At 33.8% G+C, this 20,809-nt stretch overlaps 1 protein-coding gene across 1 annotated transcript in view; it reads left to right on the forward strand.

Annotated features, from left to right (window-relative positions):
* Positions 1-238: 238 nt before the first annotated feature.
* LOC106111271 (serine/threonine-protein kinase WNK1-like) overlaps positions 239-20,809 on the forward strand; it is a 33,246-nt gene continuing 12,675 nt past the window's right edge. The window contains exons 1-15 of the mRNA XM_013293297.1: positions 239-328; positions 3,402-4,112; positions 10,884-11,000; positions 11,200-11,331; positions 11,789-11,944; positions 13,608-13,698; positions 15,286-15,391; positions 15,461-15,563; positions 16,032-16,204; positions 16,620-16,730; positions 17,039-17,148; positions 17,661-17,818; positions 18,319-18,407; positions 18,757-18,900; positions 19,406-19,570. Of these exons, the coding sequence (XP_013148751.1) occupies positions 3,816-4,112; positions 10,884-11,000; positions 11,200-11,331; positions 11,789-11,944; positions 13,608-13,698; positions 15,286-15,391; positions 15,461-15,563; positions 16,032-16,204; positions 16,620-16,730; positions 17,039-17,148; positions 17,661-17,818; positions 18,319-18,407; positions 18,757-18,900; positions 19,406-19,570 (1,952 nt within the window). The 5' untranslated portion in view covers positions 239-328; positions 3,402-3,815. The remainder of the gene's footprint in view (positions 329-3,401; positions 4,113-10,883; positions 11,001-11,199; positions 11,332-11,788; positions 11,945-13,607; positions 13,699-15,285; positions 15,392-15,460; positions 15,564-16,031; positions 16,205-16,619; positions 16,731-17,038; positions 17,149-17,660; positions 17,819-18,318; positions 18,408-18,756; positions 18,901-19,405; positions 19,571-20,809) is intronic.

The following is a 20,809-nucleotide window of genomic DNA, read 5'->3' on the forward strand; positions in this document are numbered from 1 at the left end:
CAGTTCTGCAGATTCCTGCCTGTTTTCCATTGATTACCATGATTACGCGATTTCTACGATCACGTACTTCTCTACTTACCCATGGTCGTTGGGGTGGACAATTCTATTTAGACTAAAAATGAGTCCTGATTTTAAACCGCTTTTATAAATTACAAATTACCAGCTATAACTTAGATTAATAAGTGAAAGTAAACGAACATTTTATGTGTACTTGTTTCCTGATCAATGATGACCCACTTTTAATGGTAACATTTTTTTCTGAAATAGCAACATCGATGTACTGATTGTGCAGAAGAAAAAACAATGGTGTGATTCCAGATTTTTATTTGTAAGTATTTATAGAATGAAATAGCAGTTTAGTTAATGTAAAGAGTTGTGTGCTTATAAAACGATACAAGTTTTCGTCTTACTGAAATCAAAGGTATATAACGAATTAATTAACTCTTAATTTTATATTTTAGTGTTTGACGTTTTGTCAATGCGATTTTTACTCTATTTATTCAGCTTGATTCAGCTATGCGCCATTCTAAGTGCAATAAAACGGCCCATGTCTACGGATTTTAGAACATCTTTAAATAAAACTCGACGTATCAGCAGTGCGATGGTTAGAAGTTTGACGTTGTGGGGTCGACTTCAAGATATGACACCCGCATATTGTGTTTTTCTGTGCAACATTTTCACGGTGCCGGCACCTACATTTAGTTAATTGATTGTTATTTATGTTGTTTTCCCGATACGGTGGACACAGATCGATCTGCTGGTGACTTGTTTTGGTAGTGCTGCATTCCTCGGGCCTCTTACGTGTCAGTTGAGTCTTAAAATTAGTTTTCCAATGCGACATCTCGGATTGATGTTATTCAATACGATTTCGTAAATATTAACACTTCTACAACGTTTACAACAAAATAATTTGTCTTACAAATTATAAATAAAGTTATTAATGTTTGGTTTTTAATTATTTATAATAGTAAACATTACATTTATTAGCATTACTTAGTAACATTTTAAGAAAATTACTACAAACCAAAGCAAATAAACATAGTTTCTTTATTACCAATTTAAATGTCTAGTTAGATTTTAAACAATATTCTGTCTAAGATCTTGGTAAAATAAGTTGAACCTTGTTCATACATGACTACTATTTGTATTGTATTGTAAATAAACTGAGTCATGGTTGAACCATTTGCTCATTATAATCAAATTAGAAATGTTTTAACTCTATTTTAGTCATCACTTTGGTAGCCATCATGTCACTTGTAAAAACCATTACTATTTTAAATATTACATAAATAGGATATGTAAAAAAAAAATATAGTCACTGCCAGTGGATATATCTTGTATTTTAATCTTTTTCTTAGTTTATACATCTCCACTGAGAAGCTTGGATCCTACCCTAGGTAGTAGTTAGGGTGACTAGGCTTCATATGTGTAAATAATTTATACTTTTTATTTAAACACATAAAATCCATGTGACACAATACAGAAGTAATCTAATTTTGGTATGGATAAAAAACCATAACATAACATTTCAAGGTTTTAAGTTTGTTTTTTACATAAGACATCACATATACTGTCTAATTATATATGACTGGTATGTAACATAATAGGTAATATTAAGATTTTTGTTAATATTATGGTCTCGATTTATTTGATAAATCAAGTTACTTATAATTATAGTTAAATTCAATAAAACAAAATTATTTTAGCACATTTCATTGATTGATGTCATTTATTGTCAACTAGCTTTTGCATGGGGTTCCGTCTGTGTGGAATTATAAGATACAAAAGTAAATAGCCTATGTGTCCTTCCAGACTAACCTCTACATCTATACTAAATTTTATCAAGATCCATTCAGCCGTTTAGGCTACAAACTAACATCCATCCATCTAATCTTTTGCATTCCATAATATTAGTAAGAAATAATATTTTAGAAAGTTTCAGTGTTTAAATTTATGTTACAAACATGATCTTTTAAGTCTGTTATTGCATATGTAGGTAAAATTGTTTAGATAGGTTTAATATTTCTCATTTCTACAAAAAAATACTATAGATTCTTTGTACAAGAGGATGTACCAATATTGTACAAACCATTTGAGTGAATATATAAATTAAATTCTAGTTAAAGCTTTCAGCTTAGTTAGAATGGTCATACATAATATAAGTACTAATGTTAATAATACTCTAATATATGTTTGAAAATAACATACAGCAATACTTAATTTACATAACTCTTGCATAAATATTACCCAATAAAACATTAAACAACAAATTAATAGACATAGTATGCTTTTTTATTAATGTTTCTTAAATAACATTTTTCCTTATATTTTAATCCATTAAGGTTTTTTTCTTTGTTTTTGTACATTACACATTATTATTGCAATTTATTGCCGTATATTCTGTTCACATTTAGTAGAACTATGAATAGAATTTTATCTGGACTTTATTATCAAATTTAATTATGCATGTTTGCCCACTCTATGAGATGCATATCTCAGTTGGTGACCATTAAGATTTAAGATAAAAATTATTTATACATTTGTGAATATTTCCAGAATTAATTAATTAGTTGTTGATAAAATTTTATTTATAATAATATAATAATAATAAAAAAAAACTGCTTGAGGTAATAGTTTTGATAACTTCTGCCTGTTTTTTTCTGTTGATATTGTTACATTTCAGTTATTTTTTGGTATTGCAGTAATTTTGCAACTACAGTAGAACCTCGATAACTTAAAGTCCAAGGGAAACACAAAATATTTTAAGTTATAGAGGTTTTAAGTTATCAAGGGTCTATGTTGTAGAGGTTCTGCTTTGATGGGAAGGGAATATATTATTTTTTGAAGTTAGAGGTTTTTATGTTACCGAGGTTCGAGTTATCGAGGTTCTACTGTTTTAGTAAAATAAACTATTAGTAAAATAGTAAAGTAGAATATCTAAAACACTTTTATGTGGTTTTAATTTTTTTTTGTGTTATAATTTACGACACTGGTTCATAATCAGTCGCAACAAAAAACAAATAAGTAAAAAAAAAATGTTATTAAGGAAACCTTAGCAAAGTTATAAATTCATTCGGATACCATTCCATATAAAAACATCCGTATGCCAGTTTTTCGTGCAATACATTCGTAATTTTTTTTACCAGGCTGCATTGTTAGTCATTCCTTCATTGGTAGTCAGAGCTTGTTTTAAAGTTGTAACCTTGTAGTTCAGTGGTTAGAGTACATGTTAAAGGTCCTAGGTTCAATTCCATACGAAGAAACTTTTTTGTTAGGGTTTAGGGACTAGAAAACTGGGTTATTAAAAGCTACTACTTAAACACACTTTAGTAAAAGATGGTACACATGTTTAAGTTAACTTGTACTTGGTTATATTCTTACAGATTTTTTATTTGTTACAGATAACATCAAACAAAAGTCCGATCCCGCAACAACTTTCCAAAATCTTCCACAAGACTGTAACAATTTAGATTTTAAATGAATTTTTGTTTAACGAATGTATGGAGTCGCTAGGGGATGACAACTGTGAGAGAGAATCAAAAGACGGAACTAGATATTTATTTATTCAATAATTAATATATAGTTTGTAAATTTTGTTTCATCGGCCCAACATATATCCTGAATATAAAGGATTAAGGGTTCAGAAATGTATATTACAAGTTATTTTACTTCTTGATTGTAATGAAGTTTGAGTTTTATTTATTCTTATTTAATCATTAGCCGAGTTAGGTTTTTAGTACAGTTTGACATAACAATGGATAACAAACTTTACATAAGGGACTGACGGGTTTTTATAGTCATTTGATGGGAAAAGTATGGACAATATGGCGTCGAACGTGTCAGTACGTAGCACTAAACAGAGGAAAGACAATTTAATCACAAGGAAGCAGGATAAAAGCCCGGAGAAAACGATCAGGGGCACAAGAGGAGCGTACCGGGGCATCCCCTCGACATCCAAGAGGGATGAGGAGACGGACACAGGGTCTTCGGAGAGGCTGGATAGGTCGAAAAAATTCATCTCGCAGAATAAAAGCAGCTATGGGCTGGGCAAGCGGCCAGACTTCTCATTGAAGAATCGGAATGTCCACCTAGCCTCCTCGCGATATGGACAGGTGAGTTTATTTATACTAATATAAAGAGGAAAGATTTGTATTTTTGTATGTATTGAAATAACTCAAAAACTACTGGTCAGATTTTAAAAATTCCTTCTATCATTAGAAAGGTAATAACGATGAGTAAGATAAGCTATATTTTTTAATTTTACTCGAATGAAGTCGCGAGCAACAGCTAGTATAGTATATAATTATTACTAGATAGATTTAATTGACATTAATTGACAAAATCAAAGACAATTATAATTTAAAACTGTTCATGCAATTTTCATTGATTTTTATGTTTGGTGGCACGAAGCCAGAAATCACTTGAACTATCGAACTTGAAGAAAACCTATTTATAAAATAGGACACTGCAGTTTAATTAAAGGTATTAATAGATTTGTGTGAAAATAAATAGGATATACATAGCTGCAGCTCAAACTAGTAACTCATGGTCGTGTTAATATTCGATATACGATAATGTTTTGACAAAAAAAATTGATTGTAACTTCTTTATTACTTTAAGACTTATTAAACGGAAATAGAATCGTTTTATGAACAGAATTGTACTGTAAACTTTAATTTAAACATCAGTATAAAGACTTAAAAAATATTCGTATGATGTAATGAGTGATTGTTTTTATTATCGTCAGCAAAATGCGTGTGTCTATAAATAGTTTGCGGTGAAAAAATGCGGTCTGTCCAGCGGCATGACGTGACGTCTACGCTTCGGCACCTTATCACACCGATTTGCAACTGATTGACTCATTGGCGCTTAGATTGTACGTGATTGTACTATTATATTATGATTCAAATCTTTATAGGGCTCGAGGTAGATGTGTTACCCCAGCATCCTTTTTACTCGATACATAAAATTGTGTAGCTTCTCGTTCGAAATTCCGAGCCAGCATTAAGTTTGATTGGCATTATACTTGGAACAGTACTGTCACGTACAAAATTAATACTGCTATTTGTATACGTGATGGTATGTTATTGAGGTACAATCATTTTCAAAACTGTTATCTTTTATTTTAATGTTTCAATCCAATTGAGTTTTTAGGGGTATCGGTTGTGCGGTGAATGAAAATTAGGTTGATAACTGCGGTAAGGGTTGAAATGTGGTAGAACTTACATATTTGAGATATCTGCATTGCGAATTTTGGTACTAATTATTGATTATTGAAATATGAAATCCATGTTATTTATATCAGAAAATTGTAAAACTTTACAATGGGATAGGATTTAAGGGAATCAGTTTTTTTAAATGTAATATTGTGGTAGTGATTTCTGCAACACTATATCGTAAGAATCGTGGGCAAATAACACAATGTCGCAAACAAGATAGTGCTAATGTTTCGAAGCTGAATTTGCTGACCAAATAATTGATCGTCAGTCAACAAATGATCTAATAAAATTAACTGACTGTTGCTTCCTGGCTTTGATCGGTATTCGGTTGCGATTAAAATAGTTTTAATTGTCAACCTAATACTACTCTACTAAGTCTGCTTTTAGGGTAATACTGCAAAGGTATTCTGGGTGGAAATTTTGTTCATCTACATTAAACCTAATCTTAACTGATACAGGTTGTAACTCTACAAAAAGAAAAACAGTAATTTATTTTATATATTGAAGTATATAACAAACATTGTCGATTTAAAATAGACTCCATCGACGTGTTTAGCGCAACCTGCCAGTCAATACTTAAGAAGTGCTAAGTGAAGACTTCTCTGTGACCGTTAGTTCTTTTACATGTATCTGTTTCCGCGATACTCGAACCGCCTAACAGCCGAATACTGAAAAGGATTCACACTTCTCTTCAGCACCGCTTATTAACAGACGTCAAAGTTTTAATGCAATTTGATATTAGTGTGGCTTATTTAGTTGTTATATATTTAAATGTCGTTTCAGATATAGAGCGTAAGGGCTTGTCCCACCAAATAGTAAATTGTCTGATAACAATCCAACGTGTAAAACATGTAATGGAAATATTTTGTTACCTTATCTGACAGTGGCGTCATTTTTAAGCTATCTGAGCCTCTATCAGCCAGTGGTGGGCCTTTAGTGTTTTAATGTGAATTTCAGCAAGTTAGTTCAGTTAGTGTAATTCTACTGCGTAACTGGTGTTAAAATATTTTAGTCTCTATTTTTTTTAAAGATAATGAAAGGGACGGTAATATCAATACAAATGTATCGAGAGTTTTAAAAAACGGGACAAGTATAAACCGTTTAAAATCATGCATTTCTCGCGTAATTGTTATATTCCGAGAAACGTAAGAGACAAACAGTCAGGTTTCCTGGACACACACTGTCGTATTGTGTAAATATAAGTTGGAAAAAATCAATAACGGGTATGACAACCATAGGAAAGTTTTTTTTATTATTAATATTGTGAAATAAGACAAAACTGGATGTAATTTAATATGTGGGTAGACAAAAATAAACTATAATTCGATTTTTTTATTAGATCCTTGCATTTAGGTATCCTACGTCAGCCTGATTAGGTTTATTTTTTATTAGAAATCGAATCAATTTTGCGGTTTATACTTAAATAGCCTTTGTGCATAGTAAACAAGTTTTCAAGCACATATTTGACCTCTTAAAAACTAATAGCAACAGGAAAAATTATTTAGTTTATGCAGTTTCGTAGGTATAGGTGATAAGTAAACAGATATTTCCACTTAATTTGTAATTTGTAGAGTTTGACCTCTGTTGGAAGTTTAGATGGATGGATAGATGGATGTTTGTTAGCGTTTGTAGCTTAAACGGCTGAACGGATCCCCATAGAATTTGGCACAGGTTTAGAGCATAGTCTGGAAGAACACATAGCCTACTTTTTATCCCGGGAATAGTTACAGTTCCCGTGGGATTCATTAATTTAGTTTTTTAATGTTTACTCGATCATTCTGCAACGGTTCAACATAGCTTATTGAAATTCGGTAAAGATATAAAACAAAGTCTGGAGTACACATGGGATAAGGTTCATCCCCGAGAAATGTCCGGTTCCCGAGGGATACGTAGCTTTTTGATATTTATATAGTTCGTATGTTTTCTAATACCACGCGGACAAAGTCGCGGGCAACAGCTAGTAATATTATAAATGCGAAAGTTTAGATGGATGGATGTTTATTAGGGTTTGTAGCCTAAACTGCTGATTTCTATGACATTTGGTATAGATGTAGAGGATAGTGTGGAAGAACACATAGGCTACTCACTTTTGGTTTTTTTTTATTTCACGCAGACGGAGTTGCGGGCGAAAGCTAGTGATACATATTCGCGTTAGGATATAATTTTAGAGGCGTTTTGCAATTTCACCTTGTTTTGGATTTAAGTAACTTTGTAAATACTGATTTGTCTGAGACAAACATTAAGAGAAAGAAGTGTACTTTTTTTGTTGTCTTTTATCTTATTATTGTGTAAAGGTATTTAGGAGCCATCGATTTGTCATTTAGCGTTTCATAAAATATCTAAATATCTTCTTATTTGAATATTATATGAGCGTGCGCACATCTGAAACTAAGCATCGCACAAAGATTCTTATGACCTTACATGGAGGTGCACACAACTCGATTTTTAGTAGTGTAACTTAACAGTTGAATTGGCTGCGAAACAATCGACAATCGCAAAACGGTTGTCGATAGTTTAGTCAAAGGTGTCCGCTCGCTTTAAATGTGAAATTTTAGATTTCATATCGATTAAGTCACAAGTTTGTTACCATGTAACTTCGAAGTGGATGAACAGATCTTAATAATATTTGGCGCAGAGATAGATTACAGTCTGGCTTGGGTTACGAACTTTAAATTTTAAGCGAATCAACATGAAAAATGTAATGCGGATGAACTGAAAAGTAGGCCAGTATATCTGTGCGGCTTTGCTTGCTGTTTGTTAGATTTTGCTATCGCACATTCAAACAGCGACATTAAAAATGCAGTAATATAAGTAGAATTAATCTCTACGCGAAGACTTACAAGCTTTATGTACCAAGGCTCTTAACTATGACCTCTTTTATAGTATGTACAAACTTTATAAATATATCGTGTTAGTGTTGTATGTGGACTAAACCTTATTTACAAAGCAATAACGGCCAATATCCTTTATAAATTTTCACATATTAGCTTTTCCTCGCGACTTCGTCTGAGCGGAATTATAGCTGTAAACTGTAGATAATGTAAAAGAATTGAAATCGTTATAGTAGCTTTTGAGTTTATTAGTTACATGCAAAAATACAGATTTTCCCTGTTTACAGTATTAAGTATACATATAGATAACTGTAATCGCAATAAGAATTCTATTCATAAAATTGGAAAGTATAAAAGTGTGTTTTTTCTTTTTTTCGGCAGCTGTCTTCGTCATTTTTTTAATTTTAGAAAATCCGCACCTCAACAGAGTCGTAAATCTCTTAACTTTCTTTTATTAAAGAAATTTTCCGATCGAATTTCTGCCAATATTTTCAGTCATAAATAAAATATCGCAATAACTTTTTTTATCGGACTAAAATAGCGATGCAGCTATGTACTATGTATGAAATTTGAAGAAGATAATGTTCGGCTGACGTCTTCGTTACGTAGTTGCTTATAGGAGGCGATTATAATTTTAAAAAATTTAAGCAGAAATAAATTATGATAATAATATGTCTCCTGATAGCGTCTAATTCTCCTAAGATTTGATCTAAATAATTTATCACAATGGTTCAGAGTAATGCGTGGTATACAGATATCTGTAGAGAGTACAATGAAGGGATAGTTTGAAGGTTCTCAAATGAAAGAAAATTGGGACTCTAGTTTAAATATTACTAACTAACTATTGCTCGCGACTCCAAACAATATAACCTTTGTTACTCAGTGATAACGTAGCTTTTCAATGTTGAAAGAATTTTGGAAATCATCCCATTAGATTTCGAATTATTTCTATATATACAAAAATACGAATCTTTCCCCTTGATAATGTTAGTATAGAGGATCATATGTTCTTACCAACATTCAATATTACATACATATGTGATTTTCAATGCAGCATTCTACCGATAATATTGCACAAACCAGAAAAAATAATGTTTACATTCTATTTCTGTACCTTCTCCACAATTGTTTGGACAGTGATTGAATATTCTTTGAAATTTGTTTACTGTTTCAATTTACTTTTTTTATTCGTTACTTCTCTTCGATATTCAAATTATTTGCAAATAAATGCAATTAATAATATAGTAATTGAACCTTTTTATCCTGTTGTCCTCGTTAAAGTTTCCTCCTCCAAGGATGTCTCCGCCGATATAGAATGTAAAAGCAGACAGTAAGTTAAAGTAACGGATGATTCCCGTTGGGTTGACCAATCGATCTTATGAGTAAATATCCTATTTGTCGAATAGATACTATGGAATATAGGTCCAATGGGAAAAATAGTTAAAGTACATTCTTCTCATAAAGAAATAGAGACAGGTGTTTGTACAATAGTTTCGTTTCAGCATTATCCTTTATACCTCAAGTAAATTCTAAGTTCGAGATAAATGTCAGATAAAACCTGTCCCCAATTGTGATTCTCTTGATACGTCAGCGTATGAATAGGTCAGTTAAACGTCTATACAGGATAATCCGTTCCCATACAGTTACGTGGCCAGTACATCCTGGTGCGCTAACTCTCGCACTCATTTGTTCCAATTGTTGAAGCTATCAAACTATTTGCAGGCGAGAGTGCGCCCATACTAGTACAAGCTATAGGCAATTCTTTGATTTATTTGCGTTTATAAAACCTACAACCGAGCTGTGACTGATATTTGCAGTTTTAATACTAAGTTGAGTAAGTACATTATAAAATTAATTTATGTATGTTTAGTTATGAATGTGGAAGGGTAGACCGGTAGAGGTAGATCTAGAAAGAGATATATGGATTGCGTTAAAGAGGAAATCAAGAAGGGAGTGATTACTGAGATGATAGTTGAGAGTTGTTTGGAGTACAAATCCCCGTCATGCCGACCTTACGGGAGTCAGATAGGGTAGGGGGGATAATGGCTTATATAATGGTTTATATTTCATAAATCAAAGTTGTTGACCAATGTCTAGACTCTAGCGGTGTAGTGTTTGTCGCGATGATTCGACAGATTGTCCCAATTCATGTAATAGTATCTAATTACGGTGAGCGTAACTTGTAATTCTAGCGTGACCTTTTCTGTCATCGCGGAATGTTACATCAGATGTGTAGATAAGTTGGGAGATGTTATCGCGATCCTTGCTCAGTGCACGTTGCCTGTGGCGGCCGCACGCACGCGCGTACGTCGAAGCGCGCGCACGTTGGGTGCGTACTTGCGTGTGCGTTTGGTCTCTCAATGGATGCTTTGTTTTTGTGATTTTCGCGCGTCTTTTTTTGTCTTCATAGATAGTGCATAATTAAGAATTTTAAAGATGTTAAATCAGTTATTTAATATTTCATCTATCTTAGAACGAAAAAGTATATATCCAGGTGACAATATTTTTGGAAATCTCCGTGAAACTAAATGAGAGAGGAGTTTTACTTTGACAAACTTTTGTAGTATAGCGACAAATTAAAAAAAATACTGGCGGATAGCATCTGAAAAACCCGCCCTTGTAGATAATTCGATAAAAGTATACATTAACTTGTCAAGATATAAACACAGAGTCATAATGATGATAGAGTATCGAAGATAGAAAGTTGCATCTTGAAGTAAATCGCCAAACAAGAAAATTGTGTATCTAAAACAAGCACAGAGCATTGAAGTCTAGATATTTTGTTGTGCAAAACAAATCTGTTTTACTAATTACTATTACGTTATGACGTCAGATGACATCGGGGCTGCACGGGCACGGCCACCAGATCTCGCAGCCGGCGCACCATCTTGACTCCACCGTGCTGCCCACCAAGGAGAAGACCGTGCATGGCAAGGAGAAGACATTCAAGGTAAACAACACATAGCATACTTGTAGATCAGAAAAAAAAGTGTTTTTTAACCCAGATCTTACCTCAAGACATATAAAATAGCGCTGTAAGAAATCCTAACAGTTATGGTTTTTCCCAGACAAAATCTAAACTGAGGTATTACTTGATTACTCTTATAGACTCGTAAACCACTACCTTAGTTATTTAACTTTGTGCTTAGGTGGTAATGGGCGGTGAGGTGGGCGTGTTGAAGCCGCCTGTGCTGGGCCCGCGGCCGTACAACGCGCTCGCTATAATCCACACGCAACAGAGCAACACCTTCGATATGCTGAACACACTCACCACCAGTGTTGTGAGTAAACATTTATATACTCTGTGCCAATTTAAATACGAAACTTATAAACAAACGTCATTACCTTCGTAGAAAGTAAAATATGTTATGAATTTAATCTAATCACACAATACTATTTCTAATTATAAGATATGGAAATATAAAACACCAGTTTTCGTCTGCGACTCTATCCACTTGGAATAAAGAAAAAAGTATGTAGCCTTGTGCTCTTCTACACTGTTCTGCACCTATGCTAAAAATTTCATTGAGATCTGTTCAGCACTTTAGCCTAGAAACTCGTAACAAACATCCATCCATCCAAATTGAAAGTTTATATTAGTAAGATTAAAGTTTGAAAAAATAAGTATCTACGATTTAAATTACAAATTTGTTTTTTATTTTATTTCTTTACATATTTCAGTTCTGCTTTGGTAAATTGTATCACAAGTACTTGTAAAGTTGGTTTATTGTATTGCAGGCGAGCCAGCCCGTGGTGGGCGTGGGCGTGGGCGGGTTCCGGCGGCGCAGCTCGGGGCAGGGCGCGCTGGCCAGCTGCGACCCCGAGCTCGACGACAGCGGGAACAAGCTCGTCGCACGCCTCGAGGATGATGCTTTCATCTCCGAACAGGATCTGGTACGTGGAAACTCATATTCGTTGGTTAATAATATAGTGACTTTATTATTATTACGAACTCCAATATGACAGCCCGTTAATAAAAAGAAAATATAAAAGAATCTAAATAATATGAAAGACCTTGAATATTTACAGAGAGAAAGTCAAAAATGATATGAATATTTTGTGAATTATGTTTAAAATTTACTTTTTAATTGTATACTAGATTTCGTCCGCGACTCTAACCGTGTGGGATTAAAAAAAAACCAAACGAAGTAGGCTATGTGTTCTTCCAGACTATCCTCTACGTCTTTGCCAAATTTCATCGATATCCGTTCAGTCGTTTAGGCTACAAACTCTAACATCCATTCAAACATTCGCATTTATAATATTAGTAAGATTACTTTACCGTAATGAATTTTGTCTTAGCTTTTCATGCATATTTTCTCGATACTCTCCATTAAAAAATGTTTCGTTATTTAGAATTCAATTTCCATGGTTATCTTGGTCCGTTATCAGTTATCACCATGGCGTCTGTGATAAGATTGTTATCGTTTGCTACCTAGTGACGATAATACGATAACGGCAGCAATGACCTACCGTGACGTCATAATCAATAGTAAAGTCCATTGTATTCGACATAAAAAAATTATAGTCCAACTGACGTACTCAGAATCGGTCACTATGGGATACCCTTATTTATTTCATATGTTTAATCTACTAAAGAGAAAGTTTACCGTCTCTTAAGATAGTCAAAATATGTTTTTTGGGCATTTAGATACATTTCAAATTCTTCCAGTGCAGGTAGTTTTGATCAACAGCGGATCTAGAGGGGGGGGGGTAATGGGGGTCATGACAACCCCTTATGTTTGGTCAAGAGCCTGTCAAAATATATTTACATTTTTCTTCAAGTTTTTGACTTGACCACGACCATGTGACCCCCCCCCCCTCCCCCCTGGCGCCAAAGCTGGATTCAAATTATTGTATATGGGTTTTATAAACAGAACAGTTTTAGGGACTTTATAAGTGCATTTCACTATTTATTTACAACGTTTGCGGCTTTGTATGGGTTTTCAAGAGTCATGGAATAGCAAGTGGAAATAGGAACTAAATGTAAATACGTGACGGTTAAAATATTAAAAAGTGATATATATTTTTGCAATACCTGTCACAGGAAGTTGAGATACGGCATGTCGAATCTAAGTTGTTATTTCGCAATATATTTATAAGGAATATAACTAACATCCGCTGGCATATAGTTTTATTTATAACCGCGGTTTAATTGCATTATAAGTTGTTACTAACAGACTTTAACAATTTCCAATTACGATGAAGGTTAGGAGTTTTTGACTAATTTTTAAACTATATCTATACTTCTATACTAATATTATAAAGAGAAAAGATTTGTATTTTTGTATGTATTGAAATAACTCAAAAACTACTGGACAGATTTTAAAAATTCTTTCACCATCAGAAAGGTAATTTATCTGTGAGTAACATAGGCTATTTTTTTGTTTTTAAATTTCACGCGGGCGAAGTCGCGAGCAACAGCTAGTTTAAGTTAAAATAAAAATTTGTTTTTGCTTTATTATATTTATATGTATGTTATTTACTCTTTATTTATGATAAAAAAACACTGGTAAAACAAACTGAATCTATCAATTTCCTATTTTTTTTGTTACAGGAAGAGAATATTCAAATAGCCACAGCGACGGAAAAAGGTCTGCCTCACGCCGACGACACGGGGGGTGAACAGCCACAAGAACAACAGAATGGTAAATAAACAAGCTATTAGTAATATTCGTATATGCATATAAGCACGTAGTCAAAACTTCTGGGGTATTTTTAAGAAGTTTGAGATTTATCCTGAAGTGACGTCATTAGCCTCAAGAAAACCGAGATAATTATGTAAAGCAAGTGTCAATGTAATGTAATATGGTAGTAGATTTATTAATTAATAACTAGCTGTTCCTCATGTCTTCGTCCGCGCGAAAATAAATCTTATTTTATCTTACTAATATTATAAATGCGAAAGTTTAGATGGATGGATGTTTGTTAGAGTTTGTAGCCTAAACGGCTGAATGGATCTTGGTGTAATTTAGCATAGTGGACAGTCTAAAACGCATAGGCTCCTTACTTTTGTTTTTTAAACACCACGCGGATGCAGTCGCGGGCGAAAACTAGTATTTTATTGATAAATAATATAGTAATATATTATGCAATGATAACGTACCTATTTATTGGTGAAATATTTATAAAAAAGTGGCCAGCTAGTTTTTTTTTATCTATTTCAATACAGACATATATACAAAACTTTCCTCTTTATAATATTAGTGTAGAAGTAATAATAAAAATACTATAATGTTTTTTGATTCCATTGATATTACATACTAGATGTATGTACTATGTCAAGTTCAATGAAATATACAACTATATGATAAGATATATATTATCTAAAACTTGTTACAATTATTGAAAACAAATTTTCTTTATAAATGTATACTGTTTAACCTAGAATGGTTCTAGAACTTAGATTCTAGACCCATCCTTAATTTAAAATGGGATAGAAATTGTGAAAATGTTTTCCTCCATATCCCCTTTTTAATGATGTTCATAGTTATGTAAAACTCGCGACTTCGTCTGTGTGAAATTAAAATGTAATAAAAACACAGCCAATTTTACTCACTGATAACGTTTTTTTAACTGGTCCCGTAGTTTAGAGTTATTTCAATACATACTAAAATACAAATCTTTCCTCTTTATAATACTAGTATAGATTAGTTTGTATTTAATCGAAATTACTATGCATTTAAAATGAAAAATGACCAAAAGATTTCGACACTTTTCATTAGGGATGTGACTTATTTTTACACGAGTCGTATAACGTACATTTCTCAGTATCTTCGCAAGTTGCACCAATTTCTTGTAATTGAATCATTGTTCCCATTTTACTTTATCAAAATATAGTACTGTCCAAACTTTGTAATCGTTTGAATTATCGCACAACCTGTAGAACACATAAAGGTGTAGCGTAGGGTAAAAAGATACGGTAAAGATACTTTGCCTAATTCATATGACTGAACCCTTAAAGAGATTGACACGGATAATATCTGATAAAAAGATTACTTTTTCCACCCCAAGTGAGCTTACTTAGTATTACCTGTAAAGACATGCTCGTCTAATTCCGAGCGTTTATAAAGTTTGGATATTATAATACATTACTAAGCCCGCATCGTGATTCATTGGATTTATTAACAATCGAACTATACCGGTTGCAAATAGTAATTGATACATTGTTACAAACAACACTTGTCAATACATTATTTTTTATTTGTTTTTAAAAAACTTAATTATGTGTATAGGTTTGGTTTACGGTCCTATCTATGATAAATTGGACCTGGAGAAGGATAAGCAGAAGCAGGATAAAGAAGATGAAGAGGAACCGATTGGTGTATCGCCGTGTGGAAGGTATGTTTATGTTTTTATTAGGGCGCGCTTCCACTGTTGAAATGTTTTATATGTATTTTTTTGTTTAAGGTTTTTTAAGTACGATAAAGAGGTGGGCCGAGGTTCTTTCAAGACTGTGTACCATGGACTGGATACGCAGACAGGGGTCGCTGTGGCTTGGTGCGAGTTGTTGGTAAGGTTTTTAATAATTTAAATTATTTAATATCATATAACAATAGATTATTATTTTCTTAATAATTGCTTTTATTAAACTTTACTTATGTTTCAAATAATATTTTGTTTTGAATAATATTTCTTTTGTCCACGACTTCGCGAAATCGTATTCTTCCAGACTATGTACTACTTTAATGCCAAATGTCATCGAGTTCTCGTGTTTAAAGTTATGTAGTACCATCCATCCATTTTGCATTTATAATAATAGTATACTAGCTTTCGCCCGCGACTCCGTCCGCGTGGAATAAAAAAAATTAGTAACCTATGTGTTCTTCCAGTTTATCCTCTACATCTATGCTAAATTTCATCGAGTTCTGTTCAGCCGTTTACGGTACAAACTCTAACAAACGTCCATCCATCCATCTAAAATTTCGCATTTATAATATTAGTAAGATTCTAATGTTAACCATAAATTGTGTATGTTTAGGAGAAAAAGTTGAACAAAACGGAGCGTCTTCGTTTCCGTGAGGAAGCTGATATGTTGAAGAAACTTCAGCATCCCAACATCGTGCGTTTCTACAACTACTGGGAGGGCACCGTCGCTAAGAAGAAGAACATCGTCCTCATCACGGAGCTGATGCTGTCCGGCACTCTTAAAGCGTAAGACACTATGTCGCTATCTTCGATTTTATGGAATTAACAAAAGTAGCTATAACCTATTTTAGACTGTAAGCTATCTGTATTCCAAGTTTTATTAGGATTTATTCAGTCGTTTTAGAGTTATGTAGTAACAAACATCCATACATCGATTTAAACATTTACTATAATTATAAAGGGGAATGACTGGTATTTTTGTATATATTGAAATAACTTTAAAACTACTGGGTCGATTTTCTTACTCTATTATAAAGCTTCGTTCTAAGTGAGTAACATGGGTTATTTTTTTTTTATTAATTTTTAATATTTTGCTGACGAAGTCGCAAGCAACAGGTAGTTTGTGATATTTTGAAAAATATTTTTTTATTCTAGCCTTTTATTATTAACTTGTCATATTTATTGTTTATTTTCATTACAGTTATCTTCGAAGATTTAAGAAAATCAATCCTAAAGTTCTGAAGTCTTGGTGTCGACAAATACTCAAGGGCTTGAATTTCCTCCACTCTAGAACTCCGCCTATTATTCATAGGTAAGATGAAATATAGAGAAAAGTAATTTACTTTGATATATGTGACTTTAATCTATTTAATTTTGGCTTTTTTAATGAAATGTAACTAATATTATTTATAATATCCCTCCTCCTCTTTAGAGGAAAGATTTGTATTTTTTAATTTTTGTATGTATTGTAATAATTTAAAAACTACTGGGCAGATTTCACGAATTCTGCACCAATAAAAAAGCTATGTTATCACTAAGATATGTTTTTACTATTTTTTTACTTAACGCAGGCGAAGTCGCGAGCAACAGCCAGTATTAAATAATTTTGTATTTATGCAGAGATCTGAAATGTGATAATATCTTCATAACTGGTACGACGGGCAGCGTCAAGATCGGCGACCTCGGGCTTGCTACGTTGAAGAACAGGAGCTTTGCCAAGTCCGTTATTGGTGAGTTATTCACGCTCGTAAGGGGTAGACAGACCACAGAATTTTATTAACACCGTCTTGATTAAAGTTCATATATCTTCTCATACATTATATTGATAGAATACCGTGTTTGTTTGTTTGTTTGTTTGTTTGTTTGTTACTAAGATTGTTGGTTACTTTAGAAGAAAAGTTTTATCTGTCCTAAGCAAGTAATAGATTCTATCTGTCTCACCACAATCATTGATTGACACTAGGTCTTATAAAATAAATCTATTATGTAAAATTTTGTTGTTCCACGCGCATGGAGTTTCGAGCGAAAGCTAGTATTTATATATAAACTAGCTTTCGCCTTCAACTCCGTCCGCGTCGAATAAAAAAAAAGTAAGTAACCCATGTGTTCTTCCAGATTATCCTCTACATATATATCAAATTTCATCTCAAATCGTTCAGCCGTTTAGGCTTCTAACTCTAACATCCATACACCCATCCATCTAAACTTTCGCATTTATAATATTAATACGATGTGTGTGCAGGCACGCCGGAGTTCATGGCGCCGGAGATGTACGAGGAGCACTACGACGAGTCGGTGGACGTGTACGCGTTCGGCATGTGCATGCTGGAGATGGCCACCGGCGAGTACCCCTACAGCGAGTGCAGCGGCCCCGCGCAGATATACAAGAAGGTCGTCTCGGTACGTATACGTTGAATACGTGCACGTGTACGTACTACGTACGAAAATAGGCGTCAAATGGAAGTCATTCTCTGAACACTCTCATGAATGTGTGTCAGAGACCTTATCCACTTTCCCTTCTCACTTTTCTTATAAGGATTTGATGGTAGAGGAGACGCATAGGAAGGGTAAATGTCCTCTTCATATGCGTTTCATTTACTCTTACTGTTTATAGGCAGAATTTTCTTCGCTATTTCCGTGAATATAGATTGTTGATTGAAATTTAAATCGCAAATATCGTAAATCTGAATATACTAGCATATGCCCGCGACTCCAACTGCGTGAAATTAAAAAAAAAACAAGTAGCCTATGTGTTCTTCCAGACTATCCTCTACATCTATGGTAAATTTTATCGAGACTCATTTAACAACTTAGTCTAAAAACTAACAAATATCCATCTACACTTTCGCATTTATAATATTAGTATGATGACCGTAGACAATAAAATGTTTTGTCCTCAGGGTGTGAAGCCGCAGAGTTTGGACAAGGTGAACATACCGGAGGTGAAGGACATCATAGAGTCGTGTATTAAGCCAAATAAAACTGATAGGTAAGATTGACATCGCTTTTATCGAAAATATACACAAATACTAACAATTTTTGGAATAAGATGATCTAATATATTGATAAAAGCTTATTATCTAGTTCTATATTTAGTACATTAGATATTTTTAACATTTACATCAAAGATTATCTTATAAAAAAGATTGCAGAAATGTTATGGATAGGAACACAGTTTCTTTGATCTATTAAGAATAATGAGGAATTTCATATTTTTGTCTTTTACACTTTTTGCTTATTTGATTGGATTTCAGGTAAAACTAGTAGTAAATCCAAAGTAGTAAAAAAATATGTATGTTACACAATTCAAATACTTACCTTATACTTTTGTTCTCTAGGCCAAAAGTAAAAGATCTGCTGAACCACGAGTTCTTCGGCGAGGACATCGGCCTGCGGCTGGAGATAGTGGGCCGAGACCTCGTCACCTCCTCCGACATCACCAAGATACAGTTCCGACTCAAGATCATAGACCCCAAGAAACGGTGAGCGATGACCTTATTGATAGATGGAGCTACCTCTGCACGGAACTAGCCACACTAGCGCCACGCGGCACAAAGATGAAACTGTCAACAAGAAATGGGCAGTTGGCAGTCGGCTTTTTGTTTTCTTAATTTATATACATACTAATATACTAAAGCGGAAACACAATCTTAGCGACGTAGGATGTCAGCAACCACAGCCTAATTCACATTTTATTTAAAAGCCCTACACTTCGATACGTTTAGGGTTTTTCACGCTATTAAACTCAGGGGGTAAATATAATAATAAAAAATAAACCCTCGCGTAGGAAAGAAACCATAAACTACAAGCTGACACCATCAAGAAAGCAAGGTTGCCATGGTAACGGTAACTGCTACCCAATGTCATAGGCCTTCGTTGTTATTCGAATTCCAAATGTAAAAAAAAATTATCTTATTTTTATATCATGGGGATGAAAACGTACGGAAATACCTAGTAATAGATATTAATAGATATTTGTTATGGCAGGTCGTACACACACAAGGAGAACGAGGCAATCCAGTTCGAGTTCGACATGGAGCAGGACGATTGCGAGGAGGTGGCCAACGAGATGGCTAAAGCGGGTCTAATCATGGAGGAGGACGCGCGGATTGTGTACAAGCTGCTCAAGTCGCAGCTCATCTCGCTCAACCGGTTAGTACACAGTACACAGTACACAATACACAGTACACAGTACACAGTGCACAGTACACAGTACACAATACAAAGTACACGGTACACAATACACAGTATACAGTACATAGTGCACAACAGATGACCAAGGCAGACCTTATCATGGAGGAGGAAACATCGTGTACAAGATACTCCCGGCTCATCACGCTCAATCGGTCAGTACATAGTACACAGTTTACAGTACACATTACACAGTACACAGTACACATAACAGATGGCGAATGAGTCACGGCTTATCATGGAGAATAAACTGACATCGATTTGATTAAGCAGATAGGTTAATGACGTGTACTCGAATTCATTATTCTTTATAACTTTTCATATCTCAATGTACAACAAACGTTACGCTTCGCTTCAATTACATTTCGGTTTCGTGGCTGTGCTACAGGTCATTTAGACAATATTTTAACTAATATAATTTTGCAAATGAATAGGGTGATAAACAGCTTACAGTATTAGACGAAAATTTTTTCTAATGAAATAAGTATTTCGACCGGGAATTGACCCCGGAACTACTCACATGTCCGGCCACGTTGTCTAACTACAAAGCAGTAATTATGCAAGCTCGTAGACAATGCTTGTGTAGTAAATGTGCCGATAGTGACGATAGCTGCCAATTAATGTGCACAATGCGACCTTTAAATTGTCCGAAGAACGCTCTATGCATGCACACGCACTATACTTTTAAATGGCTAGTGATGGTTTGAATTATCGATATATCTTACTGGATACAAATTTTGTGTCCTTGTAGATAAGTAATTAAAATTTAGATTTATCTTATTACAGTGGTAGCAGATTAATAAGCCATCGGTTATGTCTGTAAACAATAATCATTTATTACGGGTTTGGGTTACGACTGTTTATCTTACGAAACATTTTTATTGTATTTGTGTGAAAAACGTAATTACAATTTTATATCATTTGCATTAAAATAATAGGTAGTAATAGGTATACAAATGGCGTTAATATATAAATTAAAAATATATCGATAAGGATTACAAAAAATTGTCCCCTCCCTAGTGAAGTCAGCGATAATGAAATCGCTTCGCGCTATGCTAGCGGAACAGTCGCCGATCACTACCATGTTAACGCCACGTGTTTCACTGCGTTTATTTGACAACAGTTTATTTGTACACGAATCTAAAGTTTACAATATCAAAGGTGTGTGAAGTGAGAAATATGTTATTTATTAGTGAATTG

Source organism: Papilio polytes, unplaced genomic scaffold (genome assembly GCF_000836215.1).
Source record: "Papilio polytes unplaced genomic scaffold, Ppol_1.0 DF824169.1, whole genome shotgun sequence".
Lineage (NCBI taxonomy): Eukaryota > Metazoa > Arthropoda > Insecta > Lepidoptera > Papilionidae > Papilio > Papilio polytes.